Source organism: Oncorhynchus kisutch, linkage group LG24 (genome assembly GCF_002021735.2).
Source record: "Oncorhynchus kisutch isolate 150728-3 linkage group LG24, Okis_V2, whole genome shotgun sequence".
In the NCBI taxonomy this organism is placed as follows: Eukaryota; Metazoa; Chordata; class Actinopteri; order Salmoniformes; family Salmonidae; genus Oncorhynchus; species Oncorhynchus kisutch.
The window spans coordinates 37324171-37351211 of NC_034197.2; the positions used below are offsets into that span (position 1 = coordinate 37324171).

General features: G+C 48.6%; 1 protein-coding gene across 2 annotated transcripts in view; it reads left to right on the top strand.

The window, feature by feature from the left end:
* The window catches only part of LOC109869562 (protein FAM110A-like), a 31806-nt gene extending 7092 nt beyond the window's left edge, over positions 1-24714 (top strand). The window contains exons 1-3 of one of the 2 annotated variants that reach the window (XM_020459786.2): positions 14858-15009; positions 20378-20721; positions 20864-24714. In XM_020459786.2, the coding sequence (XP_020315375.1) occupies positions 20871-22247 (1377 nt within the window). In that variant the 5' untranslated portion in view covers positions 14858-15009; positions 20378-20721; positions 20864-20870 and the 3' untranslated portion in view covers positions 22248-24714. Of the gene's footprint in view, positions 1-14857; positions 15010-20377; positions 20722-20863 lie in introns of those variants that run through there. The other variant, XM_020459787.2, reaches the window with a different exon arrangement.
* The last annotated feature ends 2327 nt before the right edge of the window (positions 24715-27041 follow it).

The window sequence follows — 27041 nt, forward strand, 5'->3', positions numbered from 1 at the left end:
TAGAGACTGTGGGGCCATTTAGTTAGCTGGATAGAGACTGTGGGGCCATTTAGTTAATTGGATAGAGACTGTGGGGCCATTTAGTTAGCTGGATAGAGACTGTGGGGCCATTTAGTTAGCTGGATAGAGACTGTGGGGCCATTTAGTTAGCTGGATAGAGACTGTGGGGCCATTTAGTTAGTTGGATAGAGACTGTGGGGCCATTTAGTTAGCTGGATAGAGACTGTGGGGCCATTTAGTTAGTTGGATAGAGACTGTGGGGCCATTTAGTTAGTTGGATAGAGACTGTGGGGCCATTTAGTTAGCTGGATAGAGACTGTGGGGCCATTTAGTTAGCTGGATAGAGACTGTGGGGCCATTTAGTTAGCTGGATAGAGGCTGTGGGGCCATTTAGTTAGCTGGATAGAGACTGTGGGGCCATTTAGTTTGCTGGATAGAGACTGTGGGGCCATTTAGTTCGCTGGATAGAGACTGTGGGGCCATTTAGTTAACTGGGTAGAGACTGTGGGGCCATTTAGTTCAGTACTTTGTGTGTGTGTTTGTGTGTTTGAGCCCAGAGGTCAGGCTCAGGGACAGTCCAAATCGAAGTGTCATTGCAAAAATAAAATGTCCTCGACTCTCCCCTTGTTCTGTGAAGGGAATTGAAGAATTGCACAACCTCCCCTTGTTCTGTGAATATAATTAACTCATACGAATATTTACATCAACAAATAACAGTAGCTGTAGGAACCCTGTGTTTATAAAGGTGGATATCCACTTTGCCACTTCAGGATGCTTTTGTGGCACAGTCGATGCCAGGCAGGGCTACGGGCTAGAAGGTTGATGCCAGGCAGGGCTACGGGCCAGAAGGTTGATGCCAGGCAGGGCTACGGGCCAGAAGGTTGATGCCAGGCAGGGCTACGGGCCAGAAGGTTGATGCCAGGCAGGGCTACGGGCCAGAAGGTTGATGCCAGGCAGGGCTACGGGCCAGAAGGTTGATGCCAGGCAGGGCTACGGGCCAGAAGGTTGATGCCAGGCAGGGCTACGGTTCCAGAAGGTTGATGCCAGGCAGGGCTGCGGGCCAGAAGGTTGATGCCAGGCAGGGCTACGGGCCAGAAGGTTGATGCCAGGCAGGGCTACGGGCCAGAAGGTTGATGCCAGGCAGGGCTACGGGCCAGAAGGTTGATGCCAGGCAGGGCTACGGGCCAGAAGGTTGATGCCTGTCTCCCTGCCTGGTCTCCCTGCCTGTCTCCTTTCTCCCTGCCTGGTCTCCCTGCCTGTTTCCTGTCTCCCTGGTTCTGCTGTTCTCTGTGATCTGACTGGTTCTGCAGTTCTGCTGTTCTCTCTGATCTGACTGGTTCTGCTGTTCTCTCTGATCTGACTAGTTCTGCTGTTCTCTGTGATCTGACTGGTTCTGCTGTTCTCTGATCTGACTGGTTCTGCTGTTCTCTGTGATCTGACTGGTTCTGCTGTTCTCTCTGATCTGACTGGTTCTGCTGTTCTCTCTGATCTGCTGTTCTCTCTGATCTGACTGGTTCTGCTGTTCTCTGATCTGACTGGTTCTGTTGTTCTCTCTGATCTGACTGGTTCTGCTGTTCTCTGATCTGACTGGTTCTGCTGTTCTCTGTGATCTGACTGGTTCTGCTGTTCTCTGTGATCTGACTGGTTCTGCAGTTCTGCTGTTCTCTCTGATATGACTGGTTCTGCTGTTCTCTGTGATCTGACTGGTTCTGCTGTTCTCTCTGATCTGACTGGTTCTGCTGTTCTCTGATCTGACTGGTTCTGCTGTTCTCTGATCTGACTGGTTCTGCTGTTCTCTGATCTGACTGGTTCTGCTGTTCTCTGTGATCTGACTGGTTCTGCTGTTCTCTGTGATCTGACTGGTTCTGCAGTTCTGCTGTTCTCTCTGATCTGACTGGTTCTGCTGTTCTCTGTGATCTGACTGGTTCTGCTGTTCTCTGTGATCTGACTGGTTCTGCTGTTCTCTGTGATCTGACTGGTTCTGCTGTTCTCTGTGATCTGACTGGTTCTGCTGTTCTCTGTGATTTGACTGGTTCTGCTGTTCTCTGTGATCTGTCTGGTTCTGCAGTTCTGCTGTTCTCTCTGATCTGTCTGGTTCTGCAGTTCTGCTGTTCTCTGTGATCTGACTGGTTCTGCTGTTCTCTCTGATCTGACTGGTTCTGCTGTTCTCTGTGATCTGTCTGGTTCTGCTGTTCTCTCTGATCTGACTGGTTCTGCTGTTCTCTCTGATCTGCTGTTCTCTGTGATCTGACTGGTTCTGCTGTTCTCTGTGATCTGACTGGTTCTGCTGTTCTCTGTGATCTGACTGGTTCTGCTGTTCTCTGTGATCTGACTGGTTCTGCTGTTCTCTGTGATTTGACTGGTTCTGCTGTTCTCTGTGATCTGTCTGGTTCTGCAGTTCTGCTGTTCTCTCTGATCTGTCTGGTTCTGCAGTTCTGCTGTTCTCTGTGATCTGACTGGTTCTGCTGTTCTCTCTGATCTGACTGGTTCTGCTGTTCTCTGTGATCTGTCTGGTTCTGCTGTTCTCTCTGATCTGCTGTTCTCTCTGATCTGACTGGTTCTGCTGTTCTCTGTGATCTGACTGGTTCTGCTGTTCTCTGTGATCTGACTGGTTCTGCTGTTCTCTGTGATTTGACTGGTTCTGCTGTTCTCTGTGATCTGTGTGGTTCTGCAGTTCTGCTGTTCTCTCTGATCTGTCTGGTTCTGCAGTTCTGCTGTTCTCTCTGATCTGACTGGTTCTGCTGTTCTCTCTGATCTGACTGGTTCTGCTGTTCTCTGTGATCTGTCTGGTTCTGCAGTTCTGCTGTTCTCTCTGATCTGACTGGTTCTGCTTTTCTCTCTGATCTGACTGGTTCTGCTGTTCTCTGTGATCTGACTGGTTCTGCTGTTCTCTGTGATCTGACTGGTTCTGCTGTTCTCTGTGATCTGACTGGTTCTGCTGTTCTCTCTGATCTGCTGTTCTCTCTGATCTGACTGGTTCTGCTGTTCTCTGATCTGACTGGTTCTGCTGTTCTCTGTGATCTGACTGGTTCTGCTGTTCTCTGTGATCTGACTGGTTCTGCTGTTCTCTGTGGTCTGACTGGTTCTGCTGTTCTCTGTGATTTGACTGGTTCTGCTGTTCTCTGTGATCTGTGTGGTTCTGCTGTTCTCTCTGATCTGTCTGGTTCTGCAGTTCTGCTGTTCTCTCTGATCTGACTGGTTCTCCTGTTTTCTCTGATCTGACTGGTTCTGCTGTTCTCTGTGATCTGACTGGTTCTGCTGTTCTCTGTGATCTGACTGGTTCTGCTGTTCTCTGTGATTTGACTGGTTCTGCTGTTCTCTGTGATCTGTCTGGTTCTGCAGTTCTGCTGTTCTCTCTGATCTGTCTGGTTCTGCAGTTCTGCTGTTCTCTGTGATCTGACTGGTTCTGCTGTTCTCTCTGATCTGACTGGTTCTGCTGTTCTCTGTGATCTGTCTGGTTCTGCTGTTCTCTCTGATCTGACTGGTTCTGCTGTTCTCTCTGATCTGACTGGTTCTGCTGTTCTCTGTGATCTGACTGGTTCTGCTGTTCTCTGTGATCTGACTGGTTCTGCTGTTCTCTGTGATTTGACTGGTTCTGCTGTTCTCTGTGATCTGTGTGGTTCTGCAGTTCTGCTGTTCTCTCTGATCTGTCTGGTTCTGCAGTTCTGCTGTTCTCTCTGATCTGACTGGTTCTGCTGTTCTCTCTGATCTGACTGGTTCTGCTGTTCTCTGTGATCTGTCTGGTTCTGCAGTTCTGCTGTTCTCTCTGATCTGACTGGTTCTGCTTTTCTCTCTGATCTGACTGGTTCTGCTGTTCTCTGTGATCTGACTGGTTCTGCTGTTCTCTGTGATCTGACTGGTTCTGCTGTTCTCTGTGATCTGACTGGTTCTGCTGTTCTCTCTGATCTGCTGTTCTCTCTGATCTGACTGGTTCTGCTGTTCTCTGATCTGACTGGTTCTGCTGTTCTCTGTGATCTGACTGGTTCTGCTGTTCTCTGTGATCTGACTGGTTCTGCTGTTCTCTGTGGTCTGACTGGTTCTGCTGTTCTCTGTGATTTGACTGGTTCTGCTGTTCTCTGTGATCTGTGTGGTTCTGCTGTTCTCTCTGATCTGTCTGGTTCTGCAGTTCTGCTGTTCTCTCTGATCTGACTGGTTCTCCTGTTTTCTCTGATCTGACTGGTTCTGCTGTTCTCTGTGATCTGTCTGGTTCTGCAGTTCTGCTGTTCTCTCTGATCTGACTGGTTCTGCTTTTCTATCTGATCTGACTGGTTCTGCTGTTCTCTGTGATCTGACTGGTTCTGTTGTTCTCTGTGATCTGACTGGTTCTGCTGTTCTCTCTGATCTGACTGGTTCTGCTGTTCTCTCTGGTCTGACTGGTTCTGCTGTTCTCTGTGATCTGGCTGGTTCTGCTGTTCTCTCTGATCTGACTGGTTCTGCTGTTCTCTGTGATCTGACTGGTTCTGCTGTTCTCTGTGATCTGACTGGTTCTGCAATTCTGCTGTTCTCTCTGATCTGACTGGTTCTGCTGTTCTCTGTGATCTGACTGGTTCTGCTGTTCTCTGTGATCTGACTGGTTCTGCAGTTCTGCTGTTCTCTCTGATCTGACTGGTTCTGCTGTTCTCTGTGATCTGACTGGTTCTGCTGTTCTCTGTGATCTGACTGGTTCTGCTGTTCTCTGTGATCTGACTGGTTCTGCTGTTCTCTGTGATCTGACTGGTTCTGCTGTTCTCTGTGATTTGACTGGTTCTGCTGTTCTCTGTGATCTGTCTGGTTCTGCAGTTCTGCTGTTCTCTCTGATCTGACTGGTTCTGCTGTTCTCTGTGATCTGACTGGTTCTGCTGTTCTCTGTGATCTGACTGGTTCTGCTGTTCTCTGTGATTTGACTGGTTCTGCTGTTCTCTGTGATCTGTCTGGTTCTGCAGTTCTGCTGTTCTCTCTGATCTGTCTGGTTCTGCAGTTCTGCTGTTCTCTGTGATCTGACTGGTTCTGCTGTTCTCTCTGATCTGACTGGTTCTGCTGTTCTCTGTGATCTGTCTGGTTCTGCTGTTCTCTCTGATCTGACTGGTTCTGCTGTTCTCTCTGATCTGCTGTTCTCTGTGATCTGACTGGTTCTGCTGTTCTCTGTGATCTGACTGGTTCTGCTGTTCTCTGTGATCTGACTGGTTCTGCTGTTCTCTGTGATCTGACTGGTTCTGCTGTTCTCTGTGATTTGACTGGTTCTGCTGTTCTCTGTGATCTGTCTGGTTCTGCAGTTCTGCTGTTCTCTCTGATCTGTCTGGTTCTGCAGTTCTGCTGTTCTCTGTGATCTGACTGGTTCTGCTGTTCTCTCTGATCTGACTGGTTCTGCTGTTCTCTGTGATCTGTCTGGTTCTGCTGTTCTCTCTGATCTGACTGGTTCTGCTGTTCTCTCTGATCTGCTGTTCTCTCTGATCTGACTGGTTCTGCTGTTCTCTGTGATCTGACTGGTTCTGCTGTTCTCTGTGATCTGACTGGTTCTGCTGTTCTCTGTGATTTGACTGGTTCTGCTGTTCTCTGTGATCTGTGTGGTTCTGCAGTTCTGCTGTTCTCTCTGATCTGTCTGGTTCTGCAGTTCTGCTGTTCTCTCTGATCTGACTGGTTCTCCTGTTTTCTCTGATCTGACTGGTTCTGCTGTTCTCTGTGATCTGTCTGGTTCTGCAGTTCTGCTGTTCTCTCTGATCTGACTGGTTCTGCTTTTCTATCTGATCTGACTGGTTCTGCTGTTCTCTGTGATCTGGCTGGTTCTGCTGTTCTCTCTGATCTGACTGGTTCTGCTGTTCTCTGTGATCTGACTGGTTCTGCTGTTCTCTGTGATCTGACTGGTTCTGCAATTCTGCTGTTCTCTCTGATCTGACTGGTTCTGCTGTTCTCTGTGATCTGACTGGTTCTGCTGTTCTCTGTGATCTGACTGGTTCTGCAGTTCTGCTGTTCTCTCTGATCTGACTGGTTCTGCTGTTCTCTGTGATCTGACTGGTTCTGCTGTTCTCTGTGATCTGACTGGTTCTGCTGTTCTCTGTGATCTGACTGGTTCTGCTGTTCTCTGTGATCTGACTGGTTCTGCTGTTCTCTGTGATTTGACTGGTTCTGCTGTTCTCTGTGATCTGTCTGGTTCTGCAGTTCTGCTGTTCTCTCTGATCTGACTGGTTCTGCTGTTCTCTGTGATCTGACTGGTTCTGCTGTTCTCTGTGATCTGACTGGTTCTGCTGTTCTCTGTGATCTGACTGGTTCTGCTGTTCTCTGTGATTTGACTGGTTCTGCTGTTCTCTGTGATCTGTCTGGTTCTGCAGTTCTGCTGTTCTCTCTGATCTGTCTGGTTCTGCAGTTCTGCTGTTCTCTGTGATCTGACTGGTTCTGCTGTTCTCTCTGATCTGACTGGTTCTGCTGTTCTCTGTGATCTGTCTGGTTCTGCTGTTCTCTCTGATCTGACTGGTTCTGCTGTTCTCTCTGATCTGCTGTTCTCTGTGATCTGACTGGTTCTGCTGTTCTCTGTGATCTGACTGGTTCTGCTGTTCTCTGTGATCTGACTGGTTCTGCTGTTCTCTGTGATCTGACTGGTTCTGCTGTTCTCTGTGATTTGACTGGTTCTGCTGTTCTCTGTGATCTGTCTGGTTCTGCAGTTCTGCTGTTCTCTCTGATCTGTCTGGTTCTGCAGTTCTGCTGTTCTCTGTGATCTGACTGGTTCTGCTGTTCTCTCTGATCTGACTGGTTCTGCTGTTCTCTGTGATCTGTCTGGTTCTGCTGTTCTCTCTGATCTGACTGGTTCTGCTGTTCTCTCTGATCTGCTGTTCTCTGTGATCTGACTGGTTCTGCTGTTCTCTGTGATCTGACTGGTTCTGCTGTTCTCTGTGATCTGACTGGTTCTGCTGTTCTCTGTGATCTGACTGGTTCTGCTGTTCTCTGTGATTTGACTGGTTCTGCTGTTCTCTGTGATCTGTCTGGTTCTGCAGTTCTGCTGTTCTCTCTGATCTGTCTGGTTCTGCAGTTCTGCTGTTCTCTGTGATCTGACTGGTTCTGCTGTTCTCTCTGATCTGACTGGTTCTGCTGTTCTCTGTGATCTGTCTGGTTCTGCTGTTCTCTCTGATCTGACTGGTTCTGCTGTTCTCTCTGATCTGCTGTTCTCTCTGATCTGACTGGTTCTGCTGTTCTCTGTGATCTGACTGGTTCTGCTGTTCTCTGTGATCTGACTGGTTCTGCTGTTCTCTGTGATTTGACTGGTTCTGCTGTTCTCTGTGATCTGTGTGGTTCTGCAGTTCTGCTGTTCTCTCTGATCTGTCTGGTTCTGCAGTTCTGCTGTTCTCTCTGATCTGACTGGTTCTGCTGTTCTCTCTGATCTGACTGGTTCTGCTGTTCTCTGTGATCTGTCTGGTTCTGCAGTTCTCTCTGATCTGACTGGTTCTGCTTTTCTCTCTGATCTGACTGGTTCTGCTGTTCTCTGTGATCTGACTGGTTCTGCTGTTCTCTGTGATCTGACTGGTTCTGCTGTTCTCTGTGATCTGACTGGTTCTGCTGTTCTCTCTGATCTGCTGTTCTCTCTGATCTGACTGGTTCTGCTGTTCTCTGATCTGACTGGTTCTGCTGTTCTCTGTGATCTGACTGGTTCTGCTGTTCTCTGTGATCTGTCTGGTTCTGCTGTTCTCTGTGGTCTGACTGGTTCTGCTGTTCTCTGTGATTTGACTGGTTCTGCTGTTCTCTGTGATCTGTGTGGTTCTGCTGTTCTCTCTGATCTGTCTGGTTCTGCAGTTCTGCTGTTCTCTCTGATCTGACTGGTTCTGCTGTTCTCTCTGATCTGACTGTTTCTGCTGTTCTCTCTGATCTGACTGGTTCTGCTGTTCTCTGTGATCTGTCTGGTTCTGCAGTTCTGCTGTTCTCTCTGATCTGACTGGTTCTGCTTTTCTATCTGATCTGACTGGTTCTGCTGTTCTCTGTGATCTGACTGGTTCTGTTGTTCTCTGTGATCTGACTGGTTCTGCTGTTCTCTCTGATCTGACTGGTTCTGCTGTTCTCTCTGGTCTGACTGGTTCTGCTGTTCTCTGTGGTCTGGCTGGTTCTGCTGTTCTCTCTGATCTGACTGGTTCTGCTGTTCTCTGTGATCTGACTGGTTCTGCTGTTCTCTGTGATCTGACTGGTTCTGCAATTCTGCTGTTCTCTCTGATCTGACTGGTTCTGCTGTTCTCTGTGATCTGACTGGTTCTGCTGTTCTCTGTGATCTGACTGGTTCTGCAGTTCTGCTGTTCTCTCTGATATGACTGGTTCTGCTGTTCTCTGTGATCTGACTGGTTCTGCTGTTCTCTCTGATATGACTGGTTCTGCTGTTCTCTGATCTGACTGGTTCTGCTGTTCTCTGATCTGACTGGTTCTGCTGTTCTCTGTGATCTGACTGGTTCTGCTGTTCTCTGTGATCTGACTGGTTCTGCAGTTCTGCTGTTCTCTCTGATCTGACTGGTTCTGCTGTTCTCTGTGATCTGACTGGTTCTGCTGTTCTCTGTGATCTGACTGGTTCTGCTGTTCTCTGTGATCTGACTGGTTCTGCTGTTCTCTGTGATCTGACTGGTTCTGCTGTTCTCTGTGATCTGACTGGTTCTGCTGTTCTCTGTGATTTGACTGGTTCTGCTGTTCTCTGTGATCTGTCTGGTTCTGCAGTTCTGCTGTTCTCTCTGATCTGTCTGGTTCTGCAGTTCTGCTGTTCTCTGTGATCTGACTGGTTCTGCTGTTCTCTCTGATCTGACTGGTTCTGCTGTTCTCTGTGATCTGTCTGGTTCTGCTGTTCTCTCTGATCTGACTGGTTCTGCTGTTCTCTCTGATCTGCTGTTCTCTCTGATCTGACTGGTTCTGCTGTTCTCTGATCTGACTGGTTCTGCTGTTCTCTCTGATCTGACTGGTTCTGCTGTTCTCTGATCTGACTGGTTCTGCTGTTCTCTCAGATCTGACTGGTTCTGCTGTTCTCTGTGATCTGACTGGTTCTGCAGTTCTGCTGTTCTCTCTGATATGACTGGTTCTGCTGTTCTCTGTGATCTGACTGGTTCTGCTGTTCTCTCTGATCTGACTGGTTCTGCTGTTCTCTGATCTGACTGGTTCTGCTGTTCTCTGTGATCTGACTGGTTCTGCAGTTCTGCTGTTCTCTCTGATCTGACTGGTTCTGCTGTTCTCTGTGATCTGACTGGTTCTGCTGTTCTCTGTGATCTGACTGGTTCTGCTGTTCTCTGTGATCTGACTGGTTCTGCTGTTCTCTGTGATTTGACTGGTTCTGCTGTTCTCTGTGATCTGTGTGGTTCTGCAGTTCTGCTGTTCTCTCTGATCTGTCTGGTTCTGCAGTTCTGCTGTTCTCTCTGATCTGACTGGTTCTGCTGTTCTCTCTGATCTGACTGGTTCTGCTGTTCTCTGTGATCTGTCTGGTTCTGCAGTTCTGCTGTTCTCTCTGATCTGACTGGTTCTGCTTTTCTCTCTGATCTGACTGGTTCTGCTGTTCTCTGTGATCTGACTGGTTCTGTTGTTCTCTGTGATCTGACTGGTTCTGCTGTTCTCTCTGATCTGACTGGTTCTGCTGTTCTCTCTGGTCTGACTGGTTCTGCTGTTCTCTGTGATCTGGCTGGTTCTGCTGTTCTCTCTGATCTGACTGGTTCTGCTGTTCTCTGTGATCTGTCTGGTTCTGCAGTTCTCTCTGATCTGTCTGGTTCTGCAGTTCTGCTGTTCTCTCTGATCTGACTGGTTCTGCTGTTCTCTCTGATCTGACTGGTTCTGCTGTTCTCTGTGATCTGTCTGGTTCTGCAGTTCTGCTGTTCTCTCTGATCTGACTGGTTCTGCTGTTCTCTGTGATCTGACTGGTTCTGTTGTTCTCTGTGATCTGACTGGTTCTGCTGTTCTCTCTGATCTGACTGGTTCTGCTGTTCTCTGTGATTTGACTGGTTCTGTTGTTCTCTGTGATATCTGACTGGTTCTGCTGTTCTCTCTGATCTGACTGGTTCTGCTGTTCTCTCTGGTCTGACTGGTTCTGCTGTTCTCTCTGGTCTGACTGGTTCTGCTGTTCTCTGTGATCTGGCTGGTTCTGCTGTTCTCTGTGATCTGACTGGTTCTGCCGTTCTCTGTGATCTGACTGGTTCTGCTGTTCTCTGTGATCTGACTGGTTCTGCTGTTCTCTGTGATCTGACTGGTTCTGCTGTTCTCTGTGATTTGACTGGTTCTGCTGTTCTCTGTGATCTGTCTGGTTCTGCAGTTCTGCTGTTCTCTCTGATCTGTCTGGTTCTGCTGTTCTCTGTGATCTGACTGGTTCTGCTGTTCTCTCTGATCTGACTGGTTCTGCTGTTCTCTGTGATCTGTCTGGTTCTGCTGTTCTCTCTGATCTGACTGGTTCTGCTGTTCTCTCTGATCTGCTGTTCTCTGTGATCTGACTGGTTCTGCTGTTCTCTGTGATCTGACTGGTTCTGCTGTTCTCTGTGATCTGACTGGTTCTGCTGTTCTCTGTGATCTGACTGGTTCTGCTGTTCTCTGTGATTTGACTGGTTCTGCTGTTCTCTGTGATCTGTCTGGTTCTGCAGTTCTGCTGTTCTCTCTGATCTGTCTGGTTCTGCAGTTCTGCTGTTCTCTGTGATCTGACTGGTTCTGCTGTTCTCTCTGATCTGACTGGTTCTGCTGTTCTCTGTGATCTGTCTGGTTCTGCTGTTCTCTCATATCTGACTGGTTCTGCTGTTCTCTCTGATCTGCTGTTCTCTCTGATCTGACTGGTTCTGCTGTTCTCTGTGATCTGACTGGTTCTGCTGTTCTCTGTGATCTGACTGGTTCTGCTGTTCTCTGTGATCTGACTGGTTCTGCTGTTCTCTGTGATCTGACTGGTTCTGCTGTTCTCTGTGATTTGACTGGTTCTGCTGTTCTCTGTGATCTGTGTGGTTCTGCAGTTCTGCTGTTCTCTCTGATCTGTCTGGTTCTGCAGTTCTGCTGTTCTCTCTGATCTGACTGGTTCTGCTGTTCTCTCTGATCTGACTGGTTCTGCTGTTCTCTGTGATCTGTCTGGTTCTGCAGTTCTGCTGTTCTCTCTGATCTGACTGGTTCTGCTTTTCTCTCTGATCTGACTGGTTCTGCTGTTCTCTGTGATCTGACTGGTTCTGTTGTTCTCTGTGATCTGACTGGTTCTGCTGTTCTCTCTGATCTGACTGGTTCTGCTGTTCTCTCTGGTCTGACTGGTTCTGCTGTTCTCTGTGATCTGGCTGGTTCTGCTGTTCTCTCTGATCTGACTGGTTCTGCTGTTCTCTGTGATCTGTCTGGTTCTGCAGTTCTCTCTGATCTGTCTGGTTCTGCAGTTCTGGTGTTCTCTCTGATCTGACTGGTTCTGCTGTTCTCTCTGATCTGACTGGTTCTGCTGTTCTCTGTGATCTGTCTGGTTCTGCAGTTCTGCTGTTCTCTCTGATCTGACTGGTTCTGCTGTTCTCTGTGATCTGACTGGTTCTGTTGTTCTCTGTGATCTGACTGGTTCTGCTGTTCTCTCTGATCTGACTGGTTCTGCTGTTCTCTGTGATTTGACTGGTTCTGTTGTTCTCTGTGATCTGACTGGTTCTGCTGTTCTCTCTGATCTGACTGGTTCTGCTGTTCTCTCTGGTCTGACTGGTTCTGCTGTTCTCTCTGGTCTGACTGGTTCTGCTGTTCTCTGTGATCTGGCTGGTTCTGCTGTTCTCTGTGATCTGACTGGTTCTGCCGTTCTCTGTGATCTGACTGGTTCTGCTGTTCTCTGTGATCTGACTGGTTCTGCTGTTCTCTGTGATCTGACTGGTTCTGCTGTTCTCTGTGATTTGACTGGTTCTGCTGTTCTCTGTGATCTGTCTGGTTCTGCAGTTCTGCTGTTCTCTCTGATCTGTCTGGTTCTGCAGTTCTGCTGTTCTCTGTGATCTGACTGGTTCTGCTGTTCTCTCTGATCTGACTGGTTCTGCTGTTCTCTGTGATCTGTCTGGTTCTGCTGTTCTCTCTGATCTGACTGGTTCTGCTGTTCTCTCTGATCTGCTGTTCTCTGTGATCTGACTGGTTCTGCTGTTCTCTGTGATCTGACTGGTTCTGCTGTTCTCTGTGATCTGACTGGTTCTGCTGTTCTCTGTGATCTGACTGGTTCTGCTGTTCTCTGTGATTTGACTGGTTCTGCTGTTCTCTGTGATCTGTCTGGTTCTGCAGTTCTGCTGTTCTCTCTGATCTGTCTGGTTCTGCAGTTCTGCTGTTCTCTGTGATCTGACTGGTTCTGCTGTTCTCTCTGATCTGACTGGTTCTGCTGTTCTCTGTGATCTGTCTGGTTCTGCTGTTCTCTCATATCTGACTGGTTCTGCTGTTCTCTCTGATCTGCTGTTCTCTCTGATCTGACTGGTTCTGCTGTTCTCTGTGATCTGACTGGTTCTGCTGTTCTCTGTGATCTGACTGGTTCTGCTGTTCTCTGTGATTTGACCGGTTCTGCTGTTCTCTGTGATCTGTGTGGTTCTGCAGTTCTGCTGTTCTCTCTGATCTGTCTGGTTCTGCTGTTCTCTCTGATCTGACTGGTTCTGCTGTTCTCTCTGATCTGACTGGTTCTGCTGTTCTCTGTGATCTGTCTGGTTCTGCAGTTCTGCTGTTCTCTCTGATCTGACTGGTTCTGCTTTTCTCTCTGATCTGACTGGTTCTGCTGTTCTCTGTGATCTGACTGGTTCTGCTGTTCTCTGTGATCTGACTGGTTCTGCTGTTCTCTGTGATCTGACTGGTTCTGCTGTTCTCTCTGATCTGCTGTTCTCTCTGATCTGACTGGTTCTGCTGTTCTCTGATCTGACTGGTTCTGCTGTTCTCTGTGATCTGACTGGTTCTGCTGTTCTCTCTGATCTGTCTGGTTCTGCAGTTCTGCTGTTCTCTCTGATCTGACTGGTTCTGCTGTTCTCTCTGATCTGACTGGTTCTGCTGTTCTCTGTGATCTGTCTGGTTCTGCAGTTCTGCTGTTCTCTCTGATCTGACTGGTTCTGCTGTTCTCTGTGATCTGACTGGTTCTGTTGTTCTCTGTGATCTGACTGGTTCTGCTGTTCTCTCTGATCTGACTGGTTCTGCTGTTCTCTGTGATCTGACTGGTTCTGTTGTTCTCTGTGATCTGACTGGTTCTGCTGTTCTCTCTGATCTGACTGGTTCTGCTGTTCTCTCTGGTCTGACTGGTTCTGCTGTTCTCTCTGGTCTGACTGGTTCTGCTGTTCTCTGTGATCTGGCTGGTTCTGCTGTTCTCTGTGATCTGACTGGTTCTGCTGTTCTCTGTGATCTGACTGGTTCTGCTGTTCTCTGTGATCTGACTGGTTCTGCTGTTCTCTGTGATCTGTCTGGTTCTGCAGTTCTGGTCTCCTGTCTGGTTCTGCAGTTCTGCTGTTCTCTCTGATCTGACTGGTTCTGCTGTTCTCTGTGATCTGACTGGTTCTGCAGTTCTGCTGTTCTCTCTGATCTGACTGGTTCTGCTGTTCTGTGATCTGACTGGTTCTGCTGTTCTCTCTGATATGACTGGTTCTGCTGCTCTCTCTGATCTGACTGGTTCTGCTGTTCTGTGATCTGACTGGTTCTGCTGTTCTCTGTGATCTGACTGGTTCTGCAGTTCTGCTGTTCTCTGTGTTTGATGGGACACTGAGACAGTGCAGGATGTTATGTGGAGGGATACTGTCCTAACATCAACTGACTTGATGTCTTTAAATCATGATGACATATGGGGCTATTATATTATTGTAGTGTTTGTGTTCTTGACCTTTCGCTGCAGAGTGCAGACAGCTAGCCGGTGTTTAAGTGGAAAGACGGTGCTAGTTTCACTGTGCTGTGTCAGAAAAATAACACTCCACCCTACATGTAGTCTCCCATAAATAAGCAAGATGTGTGTTTTGAACTGTAGAAGAGAAGCTCTGTCTCACAGGAAGCCATAAAGCCGCTGGTATGAATGTACTTGGACAGAGCACAGTCCTTTCCAGGTGTTCCCAGTAGGTCTACCGCTGTACCTCAGGCCTATCAGGCTGTAACGCAGGCCTATCAGGCTGTAACTCAGGCCTATCAGGCTGTAACGCAGGCCTATCAGGCTGTAACGCAGGCCTATCAGGCTGTAACGCAGGCCTATCAGGCTGTAACGCAGGCCTATCAAGCTGTAACGCAGGCCTATCAGGCTGTAACTCAGGCCTATCAGGCTGTAACTCAGGCCTATCAGGCTGTAACGCAGGCCTATCAGGCTGTAACGCAGGCCTATCAGGCTGTAATTCAGGCCTATCAGGCTGTAACGCAGGCCTATCAGACTGTAATTCAGGCCTATCAGGTTGTAACTCAGGCCTATCAGACTGTAATTCAGGCCTATCAGGCTGTAACGCAGGCCTATCAGGCTGTAATTCAGGCCTATCAGGCTGGCTCGGCAGGATATCCTCACCCATTTGCACATGATTTTCTTTCCTTTACCCATCCTTTTCTATGATGTAAATGTCACTTCCTGTCCAGCAGACCAGAGGTGTGTTTCAACTGGAATGAACGTGTATGCCCATATAATAGGTCAGAGTTCATATTGTTTGTTCATGGGGTTTGTTAGGGACAAAGAAGGTGGTTTTATGCTGGATAAAAGGAATGCCTGCACTAAATGACAGTTTGACTGACAGTGTACTGAAATCCTAGCCTGGCACAGTGGCACCATTCCCTTGGTCATCTGTCACAGGTCGAGGAAAATGTGTCCAACCTTTTAAAAGGAAGCGGGGAAGAGAGTGTCAGAAAGTAGAAGGGATGTCATGTGGCTGAGAGTAAAAGTCCTTACGTCCTGCATGGCTCTTCCTGATTCATGACGTAGGGCGGAGTGAGAGCAGGAGGAGGAGTGAGCCAGCCTTTTAAAGGCTTGTCTTGAGACAGCACTCAGCACATGCTCACAAGACGCAGACTCATGATCTACATTCTCATAGCCAGCTTTTCACTTAGACGAGAGGAATCTTCAGTGTCCCAGGGAGTGTTCTGTTCTAGGGCTCTTGAGACTCCACTGGAGATTCCGTTGGTGAACACTCACAAGTAAGTCAACTAGGACTGTCAGAACGAGCAGATCAAACATTCAGAGTTTAGACGTGGTTTGTGTCTGTGTGCTTTTATGGTAGGAGGCTTTGGTCTCTGTTAGTTGAGGTAACCAAACTTTGACTCAATGGAAATAACTTTTTGTACTCCAGACATGTAAGTGACATTTATATTAACCAGAAGCACATTCCATTTGAAACTAACCTAGATACATTTGTTGTAAGTTTGCTGAACAAATGTTATAAAAAAAACAACGCCTGTGGAGACTTCTATCCATGAAGACACAGAGACCATCCATTCTGTCTGTGTCTTCTCGTCTCTGGCTCCCTGTGGCCTCATTGTTGTTGGAATGTTCCTAAAAATACTGGCCTTGATTATAACATATGGCAACTCTGCTCGAAGACAATCGTCTCTCGCCTTAGTCGGGTGAAAGTATGTATGGCAGTGGAAGAATTGAAGTGTAAACACTCAGCAACCATGCATTTCAGAATGAGAATGTTGAAAACGGATCATGCTGTTGATAATGATGTAGTTCGGACAGTTGTAATACCGAACTGGGATAATGTAGCTTTAAGTCAGATCCACAGGTTGGCTGGTGGTCTCTGTTGCCAGCCTGTGTATAGACTAGTGTGTACAGTGCATTGGGAAAGTATTCAGACCCCCTGACTTTTTTTCCACATGTTGCTACGTTACAGCCTTAACTCATTATGATGAAGCAAAAACAGATTCAGACATTTCTGCACAAGTCGATTTTTAGTTTTTTTTTAAAATAAGCATTCAGACCTTTTACTCATTACTTTGTTGAAGCTCCTTTGGCAGAGATTACAGCCTCGAGTCTTATTGGGTATGACGCTACAAGCTTGGCACACCTGTATTTGGGGAGTTTCTCCCATTCTTCTCTACAGATCCTCTCAAGCTCTGTAAGGTTTTTTCTAATAACCTGTTTTGTCTTTGTCATTGTGGGTTATTGTGTGTAGATTGATGTGTAAAAATAGTAATGTAATCCATTGTAACGTAACAAAATGTGGAAAAAGTCAAGGGGTCTGAATATTTTCTAATGCACCGTAGAGGTCGTAATATGCTCAGGCCGTCAGTTACAACAAACAAACTGCCCCACTCTCTCCTGCACACTTTGGACTTTGAGAGGCTCTCTGCCTGCCTATGGCGAAACAACCTGGGATTCCAGGGGTTAATCATTGGATGATGACTGAGATCTGTGTGTCTGGGGGAAAGTGGGAAAGTGGGTTCTCTGGCAAAGCCAAAAGGAGGCACCAGCTGGTGACTCAGCCTGGCCACTCTCTCCTCCAGAATCACATCTCTGTGATTACTGGGTGACTGACTGGCTGACTGACTGGCTGGCTGACTATGGATATGTTTGTGATTGCGCCCGTGCCTGCATTTCTTTGTAATGCATTCATTGCTCTGTTCTCCCTTTCTCTCTCCTCTTAGGCTGAGTTTTACTACCACAGTAAAGGCCTGTGGAATTGTCTATACTGTGTTACCTAAGATTAGCAGGGCTGGGGACTGAGCCCTAGGTTTAGGAATTTCAGAGGAACATGAATTGTTGTGAACAGTATGATGATAGATTGAGTTGGAGCACTATAGATGTTTTATGGTAATTTAGGAATATGTGGAACACTGTCTAATCGTCAGTCGTTTGCAGGTGAAGCAGAGTTGAGGGCAAAGGTTACGTCACAAAGCCTGTGTCAACATCGTGACTGATGATGAGGGCTTTTGAACTATTCTCTTTTAATTTGTTTGTTCTCGTGGGCTAATGTGGACAAATGGCAGATCTCAGTGTCTCTATGTTTAGCTCTACAAGGGATTTAGCTCCACCAGGGATTTAGGTCCACCAGGGATTTAGCTCCACCAGGTATTTAGCTCCACCAGGGATTAGGTCCACCAGGGATTTAGCTCCACCAGAGATTAGCTCCACCAGGGATTTAACTCCACCAGAGATTAGCTCCACCAGGGATTTAGCTCCACCAGGGATTAGGTCCACCAGGGTTTAGCTCCACCAGGGATTAGGCCCACCAGAGATTAGCTCCACCAGGGGTAGGTCCACCAGGGATTTAGCTCCACCAGAGATTAGCTCCACCAGGGATTTAGCTCCACCAGAGATTAGCTCCACCAGGGATTTAGCTCCACCAGGGATTTAGCTCCACCAGGGATTTAGCTCCACCAGGGATTAGGTCCACCAGGGTTTAGCTCCACCAGGGATTAGGTCCACCAGGGACTAGGTCCACAGGGGGTTTAGCTCCACCAGTCCCCCCCCCCTCCATACCACTTTTCACCCTGCATTTACATAACAATGGCTAACTCTGTACCTTAACACCTTCACACAAAACAACAGCTTTGAATGATGCAGAGCTTATTGATCCTGTTCACCCCAAGTCTTTAGTGTCACTGTCCTGATAGAAACACAATAACACTAGAGATGTATCAACGTGAGACTCTGGCGGGCCATTGGTTTGGGGGTTAAAAAGACCATGTGTTTACCTATCTACCTCTGAATTCCACTAGCCATTGCTTCAGGAGAAGATGGGTGGGTAGTTGTTGGTCTGTGTTGGTGGGTTGTGTTTCGACACCTCCCTTCTTAAGTGCACAGTATTTGGTATTCATGGCCGTATTGCTGGCTGGGGCCACAGATAACAAAGCGAGTGGATTTGAGGATAACACCATCAGTTAGGCTGGGTTTGAATGGGCAGGAGGCAACGGCACCGTCTAGGGAGAAAAGATTAACCCTCTGTTTTATCACCAGGAACAGGAGAGGTTTACCCTAATTACCACCTGAACAATGAGACTAATTTGTTGGTGTGATTACACCCAGTATGCTAACCATACAAGAATGCTAATCACACAATAGCATGAATGTGCCAGTTAACTGGGCAGTTGATTAGGTCAGGAGTGAGAAAAGGAGATAGGGGGGGGGGGTACTAAGTCTCTCGTCTGAACAAGAATCTGGGTTGAGTGTGTTCTGGAATGATCACTGTCTGTGTGAGACTTGTCTTGCCTTTGACCAGAAGCTGCCGTGTTGTTGTGTTTGACAGTGTCCTGTCCTTGTGTGTATGTCTGTGGGCCTGTAGGGCTGCATCATGGCTCCACAGTAGCTCTGGATGTGAATGATGACTGGGTCAGGTAAAGCCCAGACACTAGAGAGCCTGCCTGGGCCAGCTATTAAAAGACCTGCCTCTTCGGGACAGCAGTGTGTGAGGAGAGACTGAGCTACACGAGACAATTCAACCTTGTTTTATGTGCCAATATCATGATTATGTCCTTTCTGTGTGGGGACTGACATCTACATTTCGACATAACGTGTCCTCTTCTGTCCTCTCGCCATGCTTCAACATAGCCTGTCCTCTTCTGTCCTCTCTCCATGCTTCAACATAACTTGTCCCCTCCTGTCCTCTTCTGTCCTCTCTCCATGCTTCAACATAACTTGTCCTCTTCTGTCCTCTTCTGTCCTCTCCTGTCCTCTCTCCATTCTTCAACATAACTTGTCCTCTTCTGTCCTCTCTCCATGCTTCAACATAACTTGTCCTCTTCTGTCCTCTCCTGTCCTCTCTCCATTCTTCAACATAACTTGTCCTCTTCTGTCCTCTCTCCATGCTTCAACATAACTTGTCCTCTTCTGTCCTCTCCTGTCCTCTCCCCATGCTTCAACATAACTTGTCCTCTTCTGTCCTCTCTCCATGCTTCAACATAACTTGTCCTCTCCTGTCCTCTTCTGTCCTCTCGCCATGCTTCAACATAACTTGTCCTCTTCTGTCCTCTCGCCATGCTTCAACATAACTTGTCTTCTTCTGTCCTCTCTCCATGCTTCACCCTAACTTGTCCTCTTCTGTCCTCTCCCCATGCTTCACCCTAACTTGTCATCTTCTGTCCTCTCCCCATGCTTCACCCTAACTTGTCCTCTCTCCATGCTTCACCCTAACTTGTCCTCTTCTGTCCTCTCCCCATGCTTCACCCTAACTTTTCCTCTTCTGTCCTCTCTCCATGCTTTACCCTAACTTGTCCTCTTCTGTCATCTCCCCATGCTTCACCCTAACTTGTCCTCTTCTGTCATCTCCCCATGCTTCAACATACAGTAACTTGTCCTCTTCTGTCCTCTCTCCTGATTGGTAGAATCAGGGTCATGTGATATTTCACATGATTATTTTAATACAGGATGTAGCTAGATTAGCGAAGGATTTTACTACTGGGACTCTAATGTCTATTTGGGTGGAGAGTTCTTCTTTAGTTTGTCACATACAGAGGAGCAGTGTGAGGTGAATTACAGTAGTCTGAGCTGCCTGGTACCAGCCGGCCCTGCTTTCTCTCTCTGATGCTACATGGGCTCTGGGAGACAGCAAGGCTTTAAAAAGATTCATAAAAAAATTGACGGATGAATATGGTCATGTTGATGATGATAATGACGATGACGAAGGTGAATGAGATGAACCCGGTAGAACTTAGTGTGATGTAATCCGGGTGTTTGATGGTGTAACTGTAATTAAAAAAAGATGTGTGAAGACAAAAAAACAAAATAAACGGAATTGCTTTTCAATTCCTCTGAAACTGAGGATGAAGAAAAGAGGAGAACTAAGTGGTGGATGAGAGCTGTAATCTGCTGTGAGACCAGAACAGCAATGGAACAATTCTCTTTTTTCTCCAGTCATGCATTAGGAGTATTAAAAAAGGGCTCATCGTTACCAGGAAGAGGTGGTGGTGTGCCAGAGTGTTTGTTGTACTGGGATTTAGAGGATCAGGTTTGGTGTTGTGGAGGGGATATAAATCATCTTCATATCATCTGCCTTGACAGGTTGGACCTGCCCATATTTCATCACAAAGACTTTCTCTCACTGTCTGTCTTGTGGTGTTGAACAAAGAGCAGAACAAGTGGAGTATTTGAGGAAGTTGAAATGTTTTCATAAGATCCTGCAGTGTTTGATGCAACTGAATGTAAAATATTTCAGCTGTTTTTCCCACTTTCTCTCCTTTAAAAAATGATTTATTCTCCCTTTCAAGTAATTTAATTTGAATGAAAATCTGTGTGTGTCTGTGTCAGTCTGTGTTTTGTTGTCAGTGGGGGAGGGGTGCAATTGGTCAAGCCTTTGACTACAGCCAATAGCAGTGCAGCTCCCACCCTCCACCCCTCCTCCCTGCCCTGCTGAGATTCCATGTCTGGCCTGTGATTGGCTGCTGTGGGACCCTGTCACCCAGAGGGTGGAGGAGGGGAGGAGTCAGATGGCATATTAAAGCCGGGCTGTCTGCTCTCCTTTCCTTTAGAGTGCTCCTGTGTGCTTGTGTTAATGTGGAGCAGTAACAAACAGGACAGGAAGTCCTATCGGTCTGACACAGTCTTCCTCGCTCTGTCTCTCCTCTCCAGGAGCCCTGCTGGAGCATCACTCCGGGGACCCTGGGAATCTGTGGAGCTGCCAGTTGATCCGCTGCGTTTGAGGATAGTGGGAGGACCGGACAGACGGAGCTGGATCAGGAGATTTAGTCGCTCAGACAGTCTGACAGTTTTCTGCTGTGTGATTTAGTTAAAGGGACCAACCAGCACCCCAGGATATGCCCCCGTTGGGTCACTAAGCCGGACTGATGTGGTGTGCGAGCCATGGTGACTCTGTCCCACAAGAAGCCTTTCAGTGAGGAAGACTGCGAAGAGGACAGACAATAGACCAGAGGAACGACGTGAAGAGAGCAGGACGAACAGCAGCAGACGAGCCAGTAAGATAGTTAAAGGCCTTGGGTGGGAGGGAGAATAGGAGACTGGGGGGTAAAAGGTGGAATAGAAGATTCCTATTTTCTCTGGTATCCCCCCCCCCCCCGTCTCACCCTCTTTTCCTAACGCTCTGTTCCTCCTTCACAGCTCCAGAATGCCTGTAGAGACCCTCCGGCCCTCAGACGGCCGTCTGGCGGGGGTCCCCTTCACCTCAGCCATGCCTTTCCGTATCCTCAACAAGGGACCCGGCTACTTCCGGCGGCCCGCGGAGCCTGGAGCCCGTAAGCTGAGCGCGGTGGAGCGTCTGGAGGCGGACAAGGCCAAGTATGTGAAGAGCCAGCAGGTGGTGCTCACCAGGCAGGAGCCTGTCAAACCACCCATCATCCGCAAGCCTCTGCTGTCCCCGGGCATGATGCTGCAGTGTCGGATCAACGCCCCCCCGGCCCGCAAGGCTCCCCGGCGGCCTGCCGTCTCAGAGAACGGAGGAGGGATAGGGTGGCGGAGGGGACCACCTCTTAACCTGGAGATCCTCAACAACCTCATCAACAATGTGTGTGATGGACCCCTTCTCTGCTCCCCATCTTCCGTCCCCTCGTCGCCCTACACCTCCTCTCCTTCATCTGGGGGGAACAGCATGGAGAATGGTCTCTCAGCTGACCGGGAGAGGAGCAATCTTAAACCTGTTAATAACTGCAACACCTCCTCCTCCACCACCTCCTCTTCTTCCACCTCCTCTCCCCTCAACAACAACAACAGCCAGACCTGCCCTGCCGAGCCCAGCCACCGGCCGCCCCCTGTCCCAGCACGGGGCATCAGGGTGGGGGTGCCAGCGCCCTACAGCTCTCCTAACTCTGTGACGGTGCGCAGGGTGGATGTGAGGCCCCAGGCTGAGCCGAGGAAGCCCCAGAGGACCCAGTTTCAGCCTCAGATCAAGCCCAGACAAACTTCCCAGCCCCAGGTGGCTCAGCTCCAGGCCCCATCACCACCACCCTCACAGCAGGCCAAGCCCCAGCCTCTCACCCCCACCCAGGCTTTACCCTCTCCCCCAACCTGCCTGCCTCCCAGCCCCATGCTGATCCGGGCCGGCGTGATGCCCCCAGCCTCCCCTGCTTTCACCCGCCTGTCCTCAGCCAGCTCCAGGGGGTCTCGGCCCGGCTCGGCCCGGAAACACCCCTCCCTACACCGCTCCAAGTCTGACCTGAGCGACCGGTACTCACGAGCCACAGCCGACCTGGAGCGCTTCTTCAATTACTGTGGCCTGCACCCAGAGGAGGTAGAGGGCATGGGGGGAGTGGAGCGCTTCGCCAGGGCCAGCTCAGACATTGTGTCTGTGTCCAAGCTGCGCAGCGCCAGCACCCCTAGCTCTGAGTGTGAGCAGGCGCGGGAACAAGGGGATGTGGATGGCGAGGAGGGTCCTGCCCGACCCGGGGAGCGTGTCCCCTACGGAATCTCCATCATCGAGAGGAACGCTCGTGTCATCAAGTGGCTGTACGGGATCCGGCAGGCGCGAGACGCTGTGTCCAACGTTTAGAGGAAAGAGACAGGAGGGGGAGGCTCTGGAATGATACCCAGGCCTAGAGGAAAGAGACAGGAGGGGGAGGCTCTGGAATGATACCCAGGCCTAGAGGTTAGAGACAGGAGGGGGAGGATCTGGAATGATACCCAGGCCTAGAGGTTAGAGACAGGAGGGGGAGGCTCTGGAATGATACCCAGGCCTAGAGGAAAGAGACCGGAGGGGGAGGGTCTGGAATGATACCCAGGCCTAGAGGTTAGAGACAGGAGGGGGAGGCTCTGGAATGATACCCAGGCCTAGAGGAAAGAGACAGGAGGGGGAGGCTCTGGAATGATACCCAGGCCTAGAGGAAAGAGACAGAAGGGGGAGGCTCTGGAATGATACCCAGGCCTAGAGGTTAGAGACAGGAGGGGGAGGCTCTGGAATGATACCCAGGCCTAGAGGAAAGAGACAGGAGGGGGAGGCTCTGGAATGATACCCAGGCCTAGAGGAAAGAGACAGGAGGGGGAGGCTCTGGAATGATACCCAGGACTAACACAGGTTGTTTTTTATTTATTGATAAATCCCACAGACCATTGAGGGGTACATATTTTTCCAGGAGGACATTGTCATTCTGTATTGTGTTGCCTTACGGCATGTATAGTATAATTTCTTAGAAGAGATGAAGGACCAGAAATCACACTCCTCTCTAAACAAATATTCAAAGCAATAATGGCAGTGGTAGAAATGACTGAATGCTGAGGATGATGGTGATGTTGACCAGATGCTGTGGTTCCTGCTGTCACTGTCTGTCTGAAATACAGGTACTTCGGAGGCTGTGTTTAGAGTCCAGGGCCCCGTTCTCTCTGCACAGGGGTCAAGGGCCCTGTTCTGTCTACACAGGGGTCCAGGGCCCTGTTCTGTCTGCACAGGGATCCAGGGCCCTGTTCTGTCTGCACAGTTGTCCAGGGCCCTGTTCTCTCTGCACAGGGGTCCAGGCCCTGTTCTGTCTGCACAGGGGTCCATGCCCTGTTCTCTCTGCACAGGGGTCAAGGCCCTGTTCTGTCTGCACAGGGGTCCAGGCCCTGTTCTGTCTGCACAGGGGTCCAGGCCCTGTTCTGTCTGCACAGGGGTCCAGGCCCCGATCTGTCTGCACAGGGGTCCAGGGCCCTGTTCTGAATTTACAGAATCTCATGATGCAAGAAAAGGCTCTGGGTGTTTCACAGCTCTCACACATTCAGGTGTGTGTGTGTGTGTGTGTGTGTGTGAGGGGGGGACTTCATTGATACTGTGAAACATGAAAGCTTCTGTAAAAGAACCTGTTTTCCTTTCTTGTAACCTTGTCTGTAAAACTGTTTATTCATACCGTTGCTGTCAAGCACACAAGTCAAAGTTCATATGTGTCCTCATCTCAACAAAGCACATTCACCTATACTCACGACTCACCGTTGAAACAGACGTGTTCAGGTCAGTGATAGAGTATCGTCTATAGCTGTGTACTGTGTCGGCGTTTTCTGCACCGCAATTGAACACGGTCTCTAATCAAACATGGCTGCATTGGTTCAGTTAGTCTCCGTTTATTCAGTGAACAAGGTATATGTCTGGGCACGGATGACAAAGATAGTCTTGTGATGAGTGGAGGGTTGAGGTAAGTGTAGGTTGGATGAGTAGGTTGCTGTCTGGGGTTGGAGGAGAGACACGCGGCTCAATGGAAGAGGGATCAGGACGGTCTAGTGAGACAGGTCGATACAGGAAAGAGTGTGAGACAGGTCGATACAGGAAAGAGTGTGAGACAGGTTGAAACAGGAAAGAGTGTGAGACAGATTGATACAGGAAAGAGTGTGAGACAGATTGATACAGGAAAGAGTGTGAGACAGGTTGATACAGGAAAGAGTGTGAGACAGGTTGATACAGGAAAGAGTGTGAGACAGGTTGATACAGGAAAGAGTGTGAGACAGGTTGATACAGGAAAGAGTGTGAGACAGGAAACCGTGTACACGACATAGTCTACTGAAATGGACCAATATTTATTTTTACAAAGTCATTTGAAGTTACAAACGATTGTAATATTCAACAACCAGTGTATAGTGTTAAAAATGTGTACAAAAGTACAACTGATCGTATCTATGTGACCATGCACATACACACAGACACACTATACACACACACACACACACCTAGACACCAGCCACACAACATGAGTGTGAATGTTGTGTGTAACTGAATGCTGAAGTACGTGTGATGATAGTGTAATATGCACTCTGCTCTGTGGGAAAGAAAAGGAGGGAAGACTATTTATTCGACTTCCTGTTCCTCTCAGGGGAGACAGACGGAGGGCTCAGCCATGGTCTGGTCTGGTGTTATGATGATGTGGGTCTGGGCCTGAGCTCCATGGTCTGGTGAGTTCAACACTGTCTGGCTGCCCAAAGAAAAGTCAAGCTATCCTTATGCTGCAAAATGGTGTCTTTCTTAACATGTCAATAAAGAATAATGTTTTTTAAAAGTATTTCCCTGGTCAGTACTTGATGTGATATTACACACCAGAGAAAGATGTCCTTCTCTCTTGTCTTCCTGAGGTGGTTGTCCCCACTTGCCCTCCATACTGAGGGAGAATGGAATGGGTAGTGGGTACAGGAGGGGGCTGTTACCCAGGCTCCGAATCCTCATTCCACAGTGTCCCTGCCTGCCAAACCATGTTCCATGGCATGTCATTTTAACACCCCCTACTTACTCAAGGATGTGTTCTGATTTAAGGTGCAGGTTTTAGTTGTTTTGGGGAGGGTTATAGTTTTGATGGTATTGGTGCAGCAACCCGGCCAAACCCTACCTCGGATTACGCTGGGCCAATTCCCAATCACAGCCTTTTGTGATAAAGCCTGTAATCGAACCAGGGTCTGTAGTGACACCTCTTGCACTGAGACGCAGTGCCTTAGACCGCTGCGCCACTCGGGAGGCCCCTAATTCAGAGAAACAGATCAACCATTTTGCTGTGCAAATATTCAGGTGCGTGTTCCACTGTAACTTTTCTTCACAATAGACAAACATAGGCTCATTCAGAACAACCCAGGGTATGACGCCATGTTATCTTGTTCACTGTACATAAAATATAGTTTTATGATATGGAAATGTGAACATTTTGGACTCTCAGGTGTAATGCACCATAAAGTTGGATGTCACCCACCAATAAACCCAACGGAAGAAGAAGAGGCTGGGATGACCCATGGTAGCAAAGCTATAGCTAGTACACAGAGTGTGTGTGTGTGTGTGTCCCCCCCAGCCAGTGTCTGGTAATGGCAGGCTGGAGCGAAGGACACTGTCTACCTCAGATAATACTTTTATTTCCATTTTGAGCCACAGAAAGAAACATGGTCACAAGCATGAAGGTGTCATCATGCTCAATGGGGAATGTTCCTGCAGGAATTTTTATTTTATTTTATTTTACCCTTATTTTACCAGGCAAGTTGACTGAGAATACATTTTCATTTACAGCAATGACCTGAGGAATAATGAGGGATGAATGAGCCAATTGGAAGCTGGAGATAATTAGGTGGCCATGATGGCATGAGGGCCAGAATGGGAATTTAGCCAGGACACCCGTTTAACGTCTCATCCGAAAGACTGCACCAATAGGGTGCTCGAGAGTGGGGTCTTCATACAGGAACCAATGGGACGCTCGAGAGGGGGGCCATTCCGGCAGATGCAGGAACACCCCAAACTGCAGGCTGCAGTTGCACACTTTTGCAGCGTGTGGGTTTGGAGTGATCTTCAAGAACACTGCAGAAAAAAAGATCCGGTATTCACACAGGCATCTCCTTCCCCCTACGTCGCCAAGCTGAGCAGAGAATCACACAGGCATCTCCTTCCCCCTACGTCGCCAAGCTGAGCAGAGAATCACACAGGCATCTCCTTCCCCCTACGTCGCCAAGCTGAGCAGAGAATCACACAGGCATCTCCTTCCCCCTACGTCGCCAAGCTGAGCAGAGAATCACACAGGCATCTCCTTCCCCCTACGTCGCCAAGCTGAGCAGAGAATCACACAGGCATCTCCTTCCCCCTACGTCGCCAAGCTGAGCAGAGAATCACACAGGCATCTCCTTCCCCCTACGTCGCCAAGCTGAGCAGAGAATCACACAGGCATCTCCTTCCCCCTACGTCGCCAAGCTGAGCAGAGACGCAAGCCGCTAAGCAGAGTGCGTACGGAACAAAAATCTAATCAAATGTTATTTGTCACATGCGCCAAATACAACAACCTTACCGTGAAATGCTTACTTACAAGCCCTTAACCAACAATGCAGTTCAAGAAATAGAGTTAAGAAAAATACAAATTAAACAAAAGAATTTAAAAAATAAATAAAAAGTAACAATAAAATAACAATGACGAGGCTCTATACAGGGGGTACTGGTACAGAGTTAATGTGGAGGCTCTATACAGGGTGTACTGGTACAGAGTTAATGTGGAGGCTCTATACAGGGGGTACTGGTACAGAGTCAATGTGGAGGCTCTATACAGGGGGTACTGGTACAGAGTCAATGTGGAGGCTCTATACAGGGGGTACTGGTACAGAGTTAATGTGGAGGCTCTATACAGGGGGTACTGGTACAGAGTCAATGTGGAGGCTCTATACAGGGGGTACTGGTACAGAGTCAATGTGGAGGCTCTATACAGGGGGTACTGGTACAGAGTTAATGTGGAGGCTCTATACAGGGGGTACTGGTACAGAGTCAATGTGGAGGCTATATACAGGGGGTACTGGTACAGAGTTAATGTGGAGGCTATATACAGGGGGTACTGGTACAGAGTCAGTGTGGAGGCTATATACAGGGGGTACTGGT